This window comes from Nelusetta ayraudi, unplaced genomic scaffold (genome assembly GCF_046127955.1).
Source record: "Nelusetta ayraudi isolate G7.1 ecotype Tasmania unplaced genomic scaffold, CSIRO-AGI_Nayr_v1 ptg000042l, whole genome shotgun sequence".
NCBI classification, from domain to species: domain Eukaryota; kingdom Metazoa; phylum Chordata; class Actinopteri; order Tetraodontiformes; family Monacanthidae; genus Nelusetta; species Nelusetta ayraudi.
In genome coordinates, this window is record NW_027466092.1 from 12264610 (window position 1) to 12278826 (window position 14217).

A 14217-nucleotide genomic window follows, 5' to 3' on the forward strand; every position below is an offset into this window, starting at 1 on the left:
AACATCAATTATCTTGTTTTCTTTGGATTGTCACAATTACAGTCAGTATTATATTCAATGATTTAAAGAAATAAGCAAACATGTGTGTCTTTGGATTACACCGATTGCGGCTATACCGAGTTTTGCGATCGTCCTAATTGTACATATACAAAAAAAAAAAAATTTATTTATTTTTAATTCTGACTAGATGAGACTATTTAAATCACCAAGGAAACAAAGAGCTGGGAATGCTGGAGCCTTAAGTCTCCGGAATGTTTGGAGTCGAGACATGTTTTTGCCTGTCAAACCTGTGAGGTCACTAGAGAAAAAAATCTCTTTTACTCCATGGAAGATGTGAGCATATCTGAACTTCTGGATGTGTTTCAAACTTTGCATGCAGTGCACAACACCTGGCACCAGTATTAAGCTGGAGACATAATACTGCTTGTAGCTCCACAGAGACACACAATGTGACTCTTCACTTAAATAAGACACTTTTCAGGAAGGAATACAGGCTCTAAGCGAAGCCGACACTACTTCCTGGATTTATGAAAATACAATGACGCATCGTGCAGACTGAACAGTAAACACTGTAGTATTGACTAAAATGTAAAAAAAAAAAAAAAAGAAAAAACAGCAAACGTGACACTGTACATCAGTTTTAATAAGTTAATACAGCAAGATTTTTACAAAAGAAATGTGTAAAATAAAAAGCAAATGATGATTTGCAACTCCCTTTTGACATATCCAGAAACGGTCATCTGACTTCGGTGTCTGTTGTAAATGGTTGAAAATGAAAATAGAACCTTCCACCATCTTCCACCAAAAGGCTCGAGGGAAAACCTGGCCCAGAGGTTTTCACTGTTGATCCAAAAGGCCAACGTCGCCTCTCAAGCGTTGATTCTTAACCGTCGCGCTCACTGTGCTTTTCACCTCACCTTAAACATATGGAAACAAGTATTTGTTACTCCACAATTTCATGCTGAATTTGTAATAATAGATCTTTTACAATTACTTACTTTCCGTTGAAACAAAAGAAATGTTGTGCAGAGTGAGAAGAGCACGTAGTCTCTCTATCTCGTCCCTCTGCTTCTGAAAGTCCTGGTGGGATGATCATATAAATAATCAGTATTCTTAATGTTTCAGTTATGTTGATTTGATAATGCCCATTTTTTTCCGGAGGAAACAAGATAGACACACCTCAGTACATTTTGCTAAGGAGTTGATATGACTTTCTGAATCAGCTGCAACTTCCGGCAGGTCTGTCTGTACTGTTTGTCTCTTCCGAAAACCAGCATCCTCAAAAATTCCCCTTAGTAGATGGTTGTATCCCTGCAGAAAGCAGACATTGTATTCAAGTGCGCTCTAAGATTAATCATTTGACAAAAATAAAATAGTTTTGAAGGGCATCAAGCTCGATGTCTCTACCTGCTCAGTAATAAGACCTTCGTAGCGTGACTGCTCTGCTTCATCCCATTCACCCTGAAGTTTCTCATTGAGACTTGGGTAGACTTTAACAAAAAGAAGAAGAAATTAAAAAAAAAAAAAAAAAAAAACCCTGATGAAAATGTTGAACTGACATGAACACTCAATCCTACTGTAAGATGTCTCCTCACCTAGAAGAGAATGTGGATGGCAAACCAGTGGAGTCTCAAAGGTCAGTGAGTACACACAGGTACTGGGCTCTGAGACCTGGGCCAACTTGCTGGCTGTACCGCAGACAAGAAGTACCTGTAAAAGAGGAAACAAAAGTTTAAATAGTTGATTTTAGTCATGGATAATTAAAGTGATGGATACAACATGTACTTTCACAAAGACATTCAATGAATATGTAAAAACATTTCAGACCCCACAGACCTTTGTTTCCCTGTTTGTGGTTCCACAAGAATCCCCGTCTCTCATCCACATGCCTGTAAAAGTGTTGTTTACAATCTCCCATTCCTGCCAAATCCTGTAAGGAAAGTAAAAAGGTTGCACCTAAACCAGTATTTTCTATTCTGTACAGTCTTCTTCTCTATTTTAGTAAGTTCCCTTACCCCAATATCCCACTGTAGGCATTCCACCTGAAAGTCTGCTCATGCTGCGTGATGTTGTGAAATGGACAGAGCTCATATTTGTATCTAGAAAGAGCCACACATATGCCACCTTATTCATTTATTTATTTTTCTTGAACATGGATGAAAGTAGAGAGATGAGAAATACTCACATTGACTCTGTAAAACTAAAGCACTTCCCTGCTAGCCGGTGAAGGTGTGCAGGGCCTTTGACGGAAGAAAATATTTAATTTCATTAGTTGAAAGTCATCAAGATTTAATCATGACCTCAAATTCAACGTGTTGACATTTTGTCGAATATAAATATAAATATGACATGACAAGGTGAGCTGGCAGTTACCAGATACAGGAGATGGGTTCGCTTTAGGATGTAATCTGCTTCCCTGAGACAGAAGGGGGTTGTTCAGCCTGCAAACAGACACGCAGAGAGAATCAACCAGAAATGTAGGGTGTTTTTTAATACACGTTTCGTACAAAACCAGCATTTAAAGATATGACTGTTTGATCATGGCATACCCAAATGTGTTTGGTTCCTCGACTATCTTCATTTTCCCGGCGAATCCATGGCTACCTGTGGGAATAGAGGGAGAACTCAGGTTGAAATTCACTTTACAGACGCAACGCTTGGTTAACAACAGAGAAAAATGTGAAATAACTTACTAAACAAAGAAACGTAACCAATCAACATCCATAATAACTTATGTTTCTGGTTACGTCCGGAATGCATGGCTATTTTTCAAGTAAAATATGTTAGAAGTCGGCGGTTTTCCAGCTACATTTCCTGCTTTGCTGGTCATCGGTCAGCTGACTGGATCACGTGATCAAAATAAGATTTTTGAGCATGCGCTCTCGAAGTCCACAACGTGTTCCCCACGATACAAGTCAACTAATCCAATCAAACTGTAAATTAACTGACACCGAGGCGTTAATTTATCGACTAATGCCGATATACTATTGTGTATCGATGTCGTGTGTCTTATTCTAAAGTCAGACGTTGTTGAATATGAAAATTGAATTATATTTGCAGGCCGTTTTGACACATGTCGGGGTAGCTAGTTAGCTAATGCCAGAGGAAAACTTCAGAGTAAATGCTGCTCAGTAACAAGAACTATTTCGCTGTTTAAAAATGGGACGAAAGAAACAGGACAAGTTTGTTCCCCATGGCAACAAGGGCAAAGACAGAAGGCACAAAATGAAGGGGAAGTCCTTGGAGACCTTTACAGAAGAGATGCACACTGCTTTGGAAGGTAAACATCCTATTTGGATGCGAAACCTTTCGCCTGCGTGTCCGTGTGAAGAGCAAGATTTGAACGATTCTCGTTTCTAACGTGGAAAGTTGTTCAGCGTGTGTTGCAAACATAAAACATTACTCCTTTATTAGAAGTGGAAAATTCATTTAAAGGCCTAATGTGTGAACTTTAATGCGATCTGAAGTAAACAATGCAATCAGCATTGTTTATGGTGGATATGACAACGTAAAGTGTATTTAATTTGAGTTAAAACACCAGTGTGGAACATTCCAGATGTGTCTGCTGCAATGAAACATAATAGAAGATATATTTGATGGTTATTCCTGTTACAAATTAATTTCTTCTTTGTATGCTCATGCTAATAATAAATGTTACTTACATTACATACAAGGTTGCCAACAGTATCCGTATCTCTAACAGACTTGACATGGATTACAGCAGGTTTCAGGAAAATTAAAACAGGGATTAACATCAACACTGTTGTGAAGGTTTCTCACCATTAGAAGGCCATTTAAATCACGTCCTTGTGTTTCATCAGAAGCACAGACAGGATGCATACAAGGATATAATAAATCAGTTTGTAGCTCGGTGAGATTTTCCCCACCGGCACTGTAATCTACGGCCACTGTGTCCTCTGCCCCTTGCTTTTCCAGCCAGCGAGGGTGCCGAGGCTCCGCAGGTGAAACTGCCTTGTCCGCTGGCCATGTGGGAGTTGGGTCACTGCGACCCCAAACGTTGCACTGGCAGGAAGCTGGCGCGCAAGGGCTTCGTTCGCCTCCTCCGCCTGAATCAGAGATTCAACGGGCTCGTGCTCAGTCCGATGGGTACAAAGTATGTGACGGCAGCAGACAGGTGAGTGGGCTGTGTCTTTCAGGAAAGCTTCTGTTTCTTCAATATAACATTGTGTGCTATACTATATAACGCATAAATACATATATACTATACTAGATCTGATTTTGACCAAGTTATTATTTTTTTTAATAATCTGAAAACAATTAAGTCTAACTGACGTGCTTTTATTCTATATTGCAAATAAATGAACAACTTATATTGCTCAAACTAAACTATTGAAATGTTTTGCCGCAGTTGACTTCAAACAACAAGAAACTCATTTTCAGCAACTTTTTTGTCGCTGCCTCTACACAGACAGATTGTGGCACAGAGTGGGTTGGCAGTGATCGACTGTTCCTGGGCCAAACTGGAGGAGACCCCCTTCAGCAAGATGATTGGAACGCACCCCAGGTTGCTGCCGTACCTGGTGGCTGCGAACCCGGTCAACTACGGCAAGCCGTGTAAACTGTCGTGCGTGGAAGCGTTCGCTGCCACGTTCTGCATAGTAGGTGAGACTTTCACCACTCGACTGTCTCCAACAGCATCGTCACCTTTATTTTGTTAAACGTATCTGCTTTTCGTAGGGTTTAAAGAACTCGCAGAACTCTTGTTAAAGAAATTTAAGTGGGGGACAACCTTCTTGGACCTGAATAAAGTTCTGTTGGACCGCTACGCTGCCTGCCAGTCAGAGGAGGAGCTGCTTGCGGTTGAGAAAGATTTTCTCACAAGTAAACCAGAGGAGGAGGAGTTTGGTAATAATCATCCAGAAATAAATGAAGTCATGTGATGTGTTTTTCATACATTTTTTTTATAGATCTGGTTAATTTAGGTTGACTTTTTAAATGTATTATTATCATTATTATTATTGTTATTATTATTATTCAACCTTAGTTCAGTTGTCTGTCTGGAATAAACAACCCCTTGTATCATCATGATAAGTCGACAAAATGAAGGTCCTTGATCGGTCATGAAACATGTTTTAGTTACACTCATTTTCCAGTAATTGTCATTTAATTATAATTTTGTTAGTAGATTAATTTGGGGAAAAGATTTGGTCCCAGTGTCCACTTAAAAACAAAGACACGCATAATAGATCCCAAACAAAGTATTAAATACGAATCAGTTTGAATTGATTGAGTTGAAATTGAGTAACAATATTTTTCCAGCTATCACCTTTTAAATAAATCTGCCGTAATGCCAGCTATTCATGGAATGTGTTCAAAACACTGTACTGATTATTTTCTCCTGACATTTGTGTCACACGCAAACATTTGTTGCTCAGTTTTCTTTTCCATTGAACCTGAGTGCGTTTCATTCACAGATCCATTTGATGTTAATTCAGGAGTGGAATGCGGGAACCTGAACAGGCGTCGCTGGTATGATTTAAACCACATTCATTTTAGTAGACTGACTTTATCTATTAGTACAGAATTAGTCTCTTTTTTTTTTTTTTTTTTTAAACCTTTCTACTTGAGACTGCCATTACTGGGTCCTATTTGCCAACAGAGCAGACCTTGCATCTGTCATCACCTGGCACAACTACTCAACCTTCACCTCTCGTGCTAGGAAAATAAAATAAAAACACTTTTTTTTTTTTCTTTTTCTCTTTTTTTGTTTTTAGCGAGCCAGAAGAAGATGATGACGACGACGACGACGATGATGATGATGATGATGATGTTTCCTCCAAAGAAACTGAAGATGAAAAGGGTGACACAGACCGCAATGGAGAAGAGCAACTCAATACTTAATAAAGCAACAGTTTGTGGGTTTTTTGTTTTGTTTTGTTTTTAAAATAAAAACAAATAAACACATCTGACTGAATTATCTTCCCGGGAACTGCAGATTAATTTCCTGTGACCTCCACACACACGTATTCGTATGTTTAATAATAATAATAATAATAATAATAATAATAATAATAATAATAAAAGTTTTCGCTGATAAAAAAATATTGAGTTAAACAAACAAAAAAAAAAAACAAGTAAAGGAAAAAAAATCATGCCCAGCCAAACACGTTTGATTACGTCCTTGTTTTACAGTTGGACGCACTTTTCTATCCATCGGCGGCGCATCTACAGACTTGCATGGCGCTGGAAACAAGTCAAATGAACCGGGTGACCTGTAGATCGCCTCGCGACACTGTGCAACCGATCCCAATTCGACGTTTGGTCCAGACCGCTTTCAAAGTGACTTTTGGTTTTTATCTGGTAATTCCCAGGATTGCTAGCAGCTATACTTTCTTTCTGTCTTTCTTTCTTTTGACGGAGATCAGTTGAGAAGGTTGTGCGTGTGGAGAGGGGGGCGGACACAGCGGGACTCTCCTCTGCTGTCCTGCGGTAACATTGTTGTGGAACGACGTCACAGCTCGAAAATGAAGGCGCACAGGCAGCCATTACTGGAGCTTCTCTAATTATTTTATTCTAAATAAATACTCGCGGAAAACTCCCATGGCAAGAGCTACAAGTCAGCTGGTACGTATCGCAACTTTGATTCGGAGCAAAGTTCGAAGCCGTCGTTCAGTTTGTACGGCGCAGCGGCAGTTTGACAACAAATAGTTCGGACGGGCCTTGGTTTTGAAGAACGGTGCTAGCCACAAAGATTGTACAGGACTCGGTGGGAACGTTAGCCATGCTAATGTTGGCTAACGCAGCGCCGTGTGTTTGCTATGAGAAACGACCAACGTCTGTCTTAATTCTCGATTGAAAGTGCGCAAATTAGTGTATGTCGTTTTGAGGATAGCAGGTGATGACCATGGGCGTTATGGGACGTGTTATGATTTCCGGGGGCCAACATCAGTGTCTGTTTTTTGACGTTAGCTGAACATGTTCGCGCTTCTGAGCGATGCTACTTGCTCGCTAACAAGCTCACTCTATCTGCCGTCACTGCGTCCCACCTCTGGTCAGATCGTAACTTTAGCTATTTAAGGTGACCGTTATACACACCTCTCGTCTTATTATTAACATTTAGGCTTTGCCATCACTGTCGCAACATTGGTTTCACACGCGAGTCAATGGTGTTATGTGAAAATGTCACAAGGTTTTCAAGTTAGATCTATCACCTGCGATGCTAACGGTAGCTAATTTGCTCGCTGTTAGCATCAAGTTTGTAAGTGGCTGTCAGTGATGGCCGGCGTCATTTGACATGGCAGCGGGAGCTAACGCTAGCCAGCTAGCAGCCGTTAGTTAGCAGAAAAAGTTAACATAGCCCGTTGTTACCCAAGTAGAGTGGGATAGTTTAGGTTGACGATAGCTGCCACTCTCCACCCACCGTTAGCCGTTATAAGTTCGACCAAAGGTGTTTGGTCTCTGGACAGTCAAAGGGGCAGTTTACAATCATTCAGTTAAATCCGGATTAGGCAGCTATATGGCCACACCTTGGTTTTGAATGAAAAGAAGCTAGGCCACCTAAACTAACCAACACTAAGTATGAGTCTTGGCGTCAACACAGTTTGGAGCTAAAGGCCACTACTTTGTGTGAGACTACTGAACTGAGTGCCGAAAAAGTGACCAGCGTGGGGACATTCACAGCAGTGCAGTTTGTTAGAAGGTGCGACCTAATGCCCTCTGCTATGTCGACTTTTGTAAAAAGTCAGTCGGTGGCTTTCGTGGCAGTATTATTAGAATAGACGCTTCGACGGTTTCACCATGTCATGTTACAACTGCATACATCCGGCGCAGTTGGTTCAAACTAACTGCTGTCAGTCACACGATGGCTGCAACCTTACAAGTTAACACACACTCAAGAGGGTGCGACCACCAAGCTTCCTCTGTTGCACTTGTTATTGTCCCCATCAATTCTAGACTTTGCTCCTCCCGCGGTCTTAGTTGGATGAGTGTGATTCCGGTCATGCTATCCCAGTAGTGTGAAGTAAACAGGCGCTCCCTACAAGGTGTGCCCACTTTTTACCACACTTTTCTGCCCAAATCCTGTTTGCTTGTGATCTGTAATACTCATGACACTTTATACTGTAGTGTCAAGAGGTGTTATAATGCTGATGTTATACCATCTGTTGCATCAGGCTACTCTGTTATTGTTGTTAACCACACCGTTCTCTTTGTAATGTGGAATAGATGAGTCATTACGCTAGATAACTAGCTGTGTCTCAACACGATCACTCAGAGTGATGGTTAAAAAGAACCACGTACAACAAAACTGAGAGTCGCAAAATCTATGGTTGAACTATAACCGGTCACAGATGACCTTTTTTACAAATGTCAATACGTCAGTCGTGTGTTGCCACAAACGCATTGAAGTCTGGCGCTAAGTGTAAAATCACCTCACAGAAGGAAATACTAACCCTGTTCTAACTGTGACCGTTGTCCCTTCTCCCCAGTATGATGTTGTGCCCATTCAGCCCAGCGTTGTCATCTGTTCCTGTTCGCATCCATCAATGGTAAGAAACCAGCCAGACTCCTGCTCGCCACTCGCTATACCAGGCGCAAGCAGCAGCCACTGCCCCGGCATGGAGGGCTCCGTGTCTGAGGCGCGTGCTGTCGGCGCGTCCTCCAGCGGCCAGGACTCGGATCGCCGCACGCAGCCGCCCGTCGAGGCGCCGCTGCCCCGCAAAAAGAAGCCGGATGACTTCAAATTCGGCAAAATACTGGGAGAGGGCTCCTTTTCGACGGTAATGCGCTACGCCATTGGGTTTCCCCCTCGGTAGATGTTGCAACATGTTATCGTTGTTTTGATTAATGTACGTGAATGAGTCATTCTCCGGTCGATTGAGTTCAAGTTGCAGAGAAGGTTTTAAGGAGGGACGCGCTCTCCTCTCCAGTCTGACAGAGTGGAGATGCCTTCTCATGCTGCTGTCTGTGTCTGTCCCAAGGTTGTCCTGGCGAGAGAGCATTTAACAGGGAAAGAATACGCAAGTAAGTGACATCGCCAGCTTTAAGCCAGGCCACCTAAACAAGTGCACCGTGCTGTCCTGGTGAAAAACCTCTTGCTGGTGTCTTGACCGTCATGTGATCAAATGTTATTTTCTGTCTTCCAGTTAAGATTTTAGAGAAGCGCCACATTATGAAGGAGAACAAAGCCCAGTACGTGAAAAGAGAACGGGATCTGATGTCCAATCTGAATCACCCCTTCTTTGTCAAGCTGTACTTCACATTTCAAGACGACGAAAAGTTGTGTATCCTTCAACAAGTGCTAATTGGCCCGCCATGTTGTATATACATGTTTTCCTGAAGCGTTTATTGTTACAGAGAGAGTCCTGCTTTGAATGGCCGACCCGTGCTTGTTCCTTAACTACCGTTTCAAAGATTTTGGTCTCAGCTACGCCAAGAACGGAGAGCTCCTGAAATACATCCGCAAAATAGGTTCATTCGATGAGACCTGCACAAGATTCTACTCCGCTGAAATAGTTTGTGCTCTAGAATATTTACACAACAAGGGTATAATCCATAGGTACGAATTCATACATTTTTCCCGTATTGTAAAACATGTCCAGTTTGTAGCGTACCTGGTTTTCATACTGTGTTCAAACATTGTTCCAAACTTTCAGAGACCTGAAACCTGAAAATATTCTTCTAAGTGAAGACATGCACATCCAAATAACAGATTTTGGGACGGCAAAACAGTTATCATCAGAAAGTAAACACGGTAGGACTCGGAAGCCTGTGTGATGCTCGCTGTTACACGACTGTCGCTCTGTCTCTTACTGCTTTTAAACCGTTCAAGATGCTTATTTTTCTCCAAAGGCACCTTGTTTAGAATATGTTCACACTGTTTTTGCAGCAAGAGCGAACTCGTTTGTTGGGACGGCGCAGTACGTGTCTCCAGAGCTGCTAACAGAGAAATCGGCATGTAAGAGGTGAGGGTTTGGTTTAGCGATGTCGTTCTGTCTCTTTTTGAAAGATAAAAGTGTCGTCTCTAAAATGTTCCTTTTCTTTTTTTTCCCAAGCTCTGACCTCTGGGCATTGGGTTGTATTATATATCAGCTGGTGGCTGGCTTACCACCATTTAGAGCTGGGTAGGTGCTCATCCAGTGTGTTTTTAGACTGTTATTGTATGTTTCCACTTTAAGCTATTCAACAAGCCAAATATTTCTCCACAATATGAATGCACCTCTTGCGCTAACAGAGTTTTGTTTTTTCTTCTTCTCCTCATGCTCGCTATGCCGTAGTAATGAATACCTAATATTCCAGAAGATTATAAAACTGGAATATGAATTTCCTGAGAAATTCTTCCCCAAAGCCAAGGACATGGTCAAGCAGCTCTTGGTATGCGCCACAGTCGTTCTCCCACCGGTTCACATTTAATACTATGGAGAGATGCAGCACCTCATGATGTAGACTTCAGAAACACACAGCTGATTTGATTCTGTGTTTTCCCCCTGCCGCAGTCTCTGGACCCGATGAAGAGGCTCGGATGTGAAGAGATGGGAGGGTACGAACCTTTAAAGCAACACTCCTTCTTTGACACTATCTCCTGGAGTGACCTCGACACGCAGACACCCCCCAAGCTCACCCCTTACTTGCCAGCCATGTCAGAGGATGATGAGGACTGCTACGGGAATGTAGGCGCCACTGTGATAAAGGCACACACGCGCACACACGCACAAAGAAAAAACCCCGAACACACAACAAACTGCAGCCGTCTGTCTCTCTGTCTCAGTACGACGACCTCCTCAGCCAGTTCAGCAACATGCAGGTGGCACCGTCGAGCTCGTCGCACTCCCTGTCGCCGCAAGAGTCGACGCCCCCGCAGAGGTCCAGCAGCAACATCGAGCAGTACATCCACGACATCGACAATAACTCTTTTGAGCTGGACCTGCAGTTCACGGACGAAGAGAAGCGACTGTTGCTGGATAAACAGACCACAGGAAACCCCTGGTAAACACTGCACTGTTATTGTTGTGCTTGAGAGGGCAGCTGCGTTGGTGCGTACTAACCGGTGGCCCTCGAGTGTTTAACAAGTTACCCGTTTGTATTTTAAAGGACGCCTGGTTTAGCAACCACTAATAATATCGATGATAAAACAGTGCTGTTGGTGTCTGGGACTGAGTGTAAGTCACCTGTCTGTGTATTTACACAGGCACCAGTTTGTGGAGAACAACCTGATCCTGAAAATGGGGCCTGTGGATAAACGAAAGGTGTGTGTGTGATCTTCAGTTCATTTGATTTTCTGTCAGATGTGCTGTCGTTTTACCTTGGTGTCTTGTTTTTTGTTACGAAGTTAGTATTAAAGTTGGTGTCACTTCAAGGTAATTTTGCATGGCAGACTGCAGGAGTTGCGTGCTGTAATTTGGGACTCAAACACAGCTGTTTTCCTAATTTTTCTACGTTTGAAAACAATTGATTAGGTTTATTTTTGCCCCGAGCTCAAGTTGACTCGGCATACATTAAGTCCTTCTGCAGTGACACCGGCAACACAGGAAGTAAAGAGGAATTCCTGTTGAGTGAACTCTTTTTGGCTGGAGAGCTCCCCCTGTTGGCGAAGCCTCGTCTTGAGATGTGTGGCATTCCTTTGCAGGGATTGTTCGCTAGGCGGAGACAGCTGCTTCTCACGGAAGGACCACACCTGTACTATGTGGATCCTGTCAACAAGGTCCTGAAAGGAGAGATCCCCTGGTCTCTGGAGCTGCGTCCTGAGGCCAAGAACTTCAAAACCTTCTTTGTTCACACAGTACGTGACCGTTAAATTCTGAAGTCTGTCCAGCATTTTTCCCCTGACGGTCATATTGAATGTGTTTGCTGTTTACCGACTTTCTGAATTTATTCATGGTAAGAATTGTTATATTACGCATGACAATTATATTGAATAGTATTTTCTGTTTTTTTGCAGCCTAACCGAACCTACTATTTGATGGACCCTAGTGGAAACGCTGACAGATGGTGCAAGAAGATACAAGAGGTGTGGAGAAAGATTTATCAAAGGCACCAAAACCCTGGCCTATAGGAGCAGAGTTCCTCTGGCGGCCACTCTTCTTTCGCTCTGAGGCCCTTCACTGAGCAGAGGAACACCCTCTTTAGTGCCCTTCATCACCGCAATGTAAACAAACTCTTAGAGACGCTGGCATCTAGACCTTGTTTGTTTTCCAGAGTAGAACCATGGGGGAAAAAATACAACATTGGATTCAGGGTTGCTTTGCTTGTTCTTTGTGCTCTCTGTGAGGCTTCTATTGCATTTTCCATGTGTGGATGATAAGACTTTTACCATGCACATCAGCTTTTTGTTCATTGTGCTGGAAGGAAGAGAATGGCGAACTTGTCCTGTTGCGTGACACAAACTTGGGTACCTCTAGGACTATCTGAAAAGCAAGGACTGGTTTCCTGCTTCAGTGATACCATAACACAAAATCTAGCTTTCTTTGAACCAGAGCCTATCCTGATATCTTAAGTAAACCATATCTTAACCCTGCATCATACATAAGCTGTTGTCAGGCCCCACTCCTAGTGCATACACCCCATAGTCGTAACAGATACTGTAAGCTGGTCATCTCTCATGTTTACCAAAAAAAAAGAAAAAAAAAAAAAATCAAATTCTATATATTCTTTCTCAAAGCCCACATACTCACACATTTCTCTGTGTTTCTTTGTTTTGGTTTTGTTTCATTTGAAGCCTCTGGTACTTGATCATTGCAGTCCAATGAAGGTCTTGATGTAACAAAGCAGGGCTTTCCTGCATTATGACATGGATCTGAATCAGTCTCTGTATAAGTGTGCGCCCTCCATTGCTGTGGATGTGTGGGTAAAAGGGGCGGGTAAACATGCCACTAGCTTGTACTTCCTGATCATAAGTCGCTTATCTCTCCTGCATGGCTAGTTTTTGTAGCTCAGCCTTGTCTGCTTCTCTCTCTCTCTCTCTGTGGGCACTGGAGATCTAGTTTATTAAAGTTTTTAAGGTGGGTATTTTTTGACTGCATCGGCAACCATGGCAGATAACTCTCTAAAGATTTGACTGTTCTGTACCATCCACTGGCTCCTCCCCCCCCCCCCCCTTCCCCCCGTCTGTGGTGTGATCTCTTCAAAGTACTTTTTTGGGAAAATGTTGACTTATCAACGGTGTTTCAAATCTGATGTGCTGACCACCTCATGCTGAACAGAAAACCCTTCAACAGAGATACTTCACTCACACTATCATTTACAGAAGCAATCACAGTAATGCTGTTGTCTCCGGACAAGGTGGCAGAACTGCCTCAGCGGTCCGTCTGCTTTCTTTTTCACGTTTGGCCCAATGGTAATTAAAGCATTGACTTAATTTATACTTTTTTTTTTTTTTTTTTTTTTTAAGCAATATGTATAATCGTTGTGCTTTTAATTTTTCACATTACTTTAAGGTCCTCTTCCTTCAGCTGAGTCTGTGTGTGCAGTGTGTGACTAGAGAACAGGTTCATAGGAACCCCTGGCCCCGGGGGGAGGGGTGGGAGGGGTGATCTGGTTGAATGTCAGTTAAAGGATATCTATCTGATCCAAAAAAGAAACTGGTTAAATTTAACCAGTTAAATATCTGTCTATTGAGTTGAGGAAGCACTGGATCGGTGTTTTCTCCTAGTTAGAAAAATTGTTTGAATCGAGTCGATGGCGGTCGGTTACATTGTGTATGAAATACTCTACCTTGCTTGTAACTGACTAGAACTGTGATGTACAGATGATGTATTATTAAAATCTGAAGCAAGTAATGCAATGATATTAGGATACAGTTTTTGTATTTTTATTCTTGTATAAGGTTATTTGATGGCTATTGTTTAGCCTCTAGTTCATTCTGTGTTATTTAAATTCTAATATATGAATCATATTTGGATTGGAAGTCATGTTCAGGGGCCATGTTGTGTATGTATTGAGATGTAAAGCCTTTGAATGTGAATAATTATTGTAAACTATAATATTTTACAGCTTTTTTCTTACTATATCATACATTTTCTATTTGCTCAGTGATTTTAATCATATTCTGATAATTTAATGAATCTGTTCATTCCCTTCTCTGATTATTTGTGCGCTAGGTCAGTAGATGTTGAATGATGACTTTTCCACTTAATGCTTGGTAGTCCAGTGATTAAAGCATGTAGGGATTTAGGCATATAAATAAAAAAAACATGCGTCCTGTCTTCTGTTACCATGACACAATAAAAAAGCAGCAGCGGCAGCATTCAGTGGCAATAACAT

General features: G+C 42.0%; 3 protein-coding genes across 4 annotated transcripts; 2 read left to right on the forward strand and 1 right to left on the reverse strand.

Annotated features, from left to right (window-relative positions):
- Positions 1-625: 625 nt before the first annotated feature.
- On the reverse strand, positions 626-2850 carry gnptg (N-acetylglucosamine-1-phosphate transferase subunit gamma). The gene is made up of 11 exons (XM_076034487.1): positions 2694-2850; positions 2550-2604; positions 2374-2441; positions 2186-2240; positions 2016-2099; positions 1837-1930; positions 1596-1710; positions 1408-1490; positions 1180-1311; positions 999-1080; positions 626-917 (listed from the first exon to the last, which is right to left on the reverse strand). The coding sequence occupies exons 1-11, from the start codon at positions 2758-2760 to the stop codon at positions 838-840; spliced, it is 915 nt and encodes a 304-aa protein (XP_075890602.1). The 5' UTR covers positions 2761-2850; the 3' UTR covers positions 626-837.
- A 20-nt stretch (positions 2851-2870) lies between these two features.
- Positions 2871-5901, forward strand: tsr3 (TSR3 ribosome maturation factor). Its single transcript, XM_076034488.1, has 6 exons — positions 2871-3280; positions 3937-4135; positions 4430-4623; positions 4699-4866; positions 5436-5490; positions 5736-5901. Exons 1-6 carry the CDS (start codon positions 3160-3162, stop codon positions 5860-5862), a joined length of 864 nt encoding a protein of 287 aa, XP_075890603.1. The 5' UTR covers positions 2871-3159; the 3' UTR covers positions 5863-5901.
- A 350-nt stretch (positions 5902-6251) lies between these two features.
- On the forward strand, positions 6252-13743 carry pdpk1b (3-phosphoinositide dependent protein kinase 1b). Of its 2 annotated transcripts, none has more exons than XM_076034494.1 (14): positions 6252-6585; positions 8448-8738; positions 8940-8982; positions 9105-9242; positions 9373-9517; positions 9615-9712; positions 9848-9923; positions 10014-10082; positions 10236-10332; positions 10455-10628; positions 10706-10944; positions 11147-11204; positions 11585-11737; positions 11897-13743. In XM_076034494.1, the coding sequence occupies exons 1-14, from the start codon at positions 6562-6564 to the stop codon at positions 12008-12010; spliced, it is 1719 nt and encodes a 572-aa protein (XP_075890609.1). In that variant the 5' UTR covers positions 6252-6561; the 3' UTR covers positions 12011-13743. The 2 variants fall into 2 exon arrangements, with proteins under 2 accessions (XP_075890609.1, XP_075890610.1); XM_076034495.1 differs by having other exon boundaries at positions 6256-6585; positions 10727-10944.
- Positions 13744-14217: the final 474 nt, after the last annotated feature.

Bases quoted from the DNA above. Each gene is read 5' to 3' on its own strand.
- gnptg (XM_076034487.1), bottom strand. From the start codon at position 2,760: ATGCATTCCGGACGTAACCAGAAACATAAGTTATTATGGATGTTGATT. The intron at 2,100-2,185 runs GTGAGTATTTCT...GGCTCTTTCTAG, and splicing joins TTTAGTTTTACAGAGTCAAT to ATACAAATATGAGCTCTGTC. The intron at 1,491-1,595 runs GTGAGGAGACAT...TTTTTGTTAAAG, and splicing joins CCATCCACATTCTCTTCTAG to TCTACCCAAGTCTCAATGAG.
- tsr3 (XM_076034488.1), top strand. From the start codon at position 3,160: ATGGGACGAAAGAAACAGGACAAGTTTGTTCCCCATGGCAACAAGGGC. The intron at 4,624-4,698 runs GTGAGACTTTCA...TGCTTTTCGTAG, and splicing joins TGCCACGTTCTGCATAGTAG to GGTTTAAAGAACTCGCAGAA. The intron at 4,867-5,435 runs GTAATAATCATC...TTTCATTCACAG, and splicing joins ACCAGAGGAGGAGGAGTTTG to ATCCATTTGATGTTAATTCA.
- pdpk1b (XM_076034494.1), top strand. From the start codon at position 6,562: ATGGCAAGAGCTACAAGTCAGCTG. The intron at 11,205-11,584 runs GTGTGTGTGTGA...ATTCCTTTGCAG, and splicing joins GGCCTGTGGATAAACGAAAG to GGATTGTTCGCTAGGCGGAG. The intron at 11,738-11,896 runs GTACGTGACCGT...GTTTTTTTGCAG, and splicing joins AAACCTTCTTTGTTCACACA to CCTAACCGAACCTACTATTT.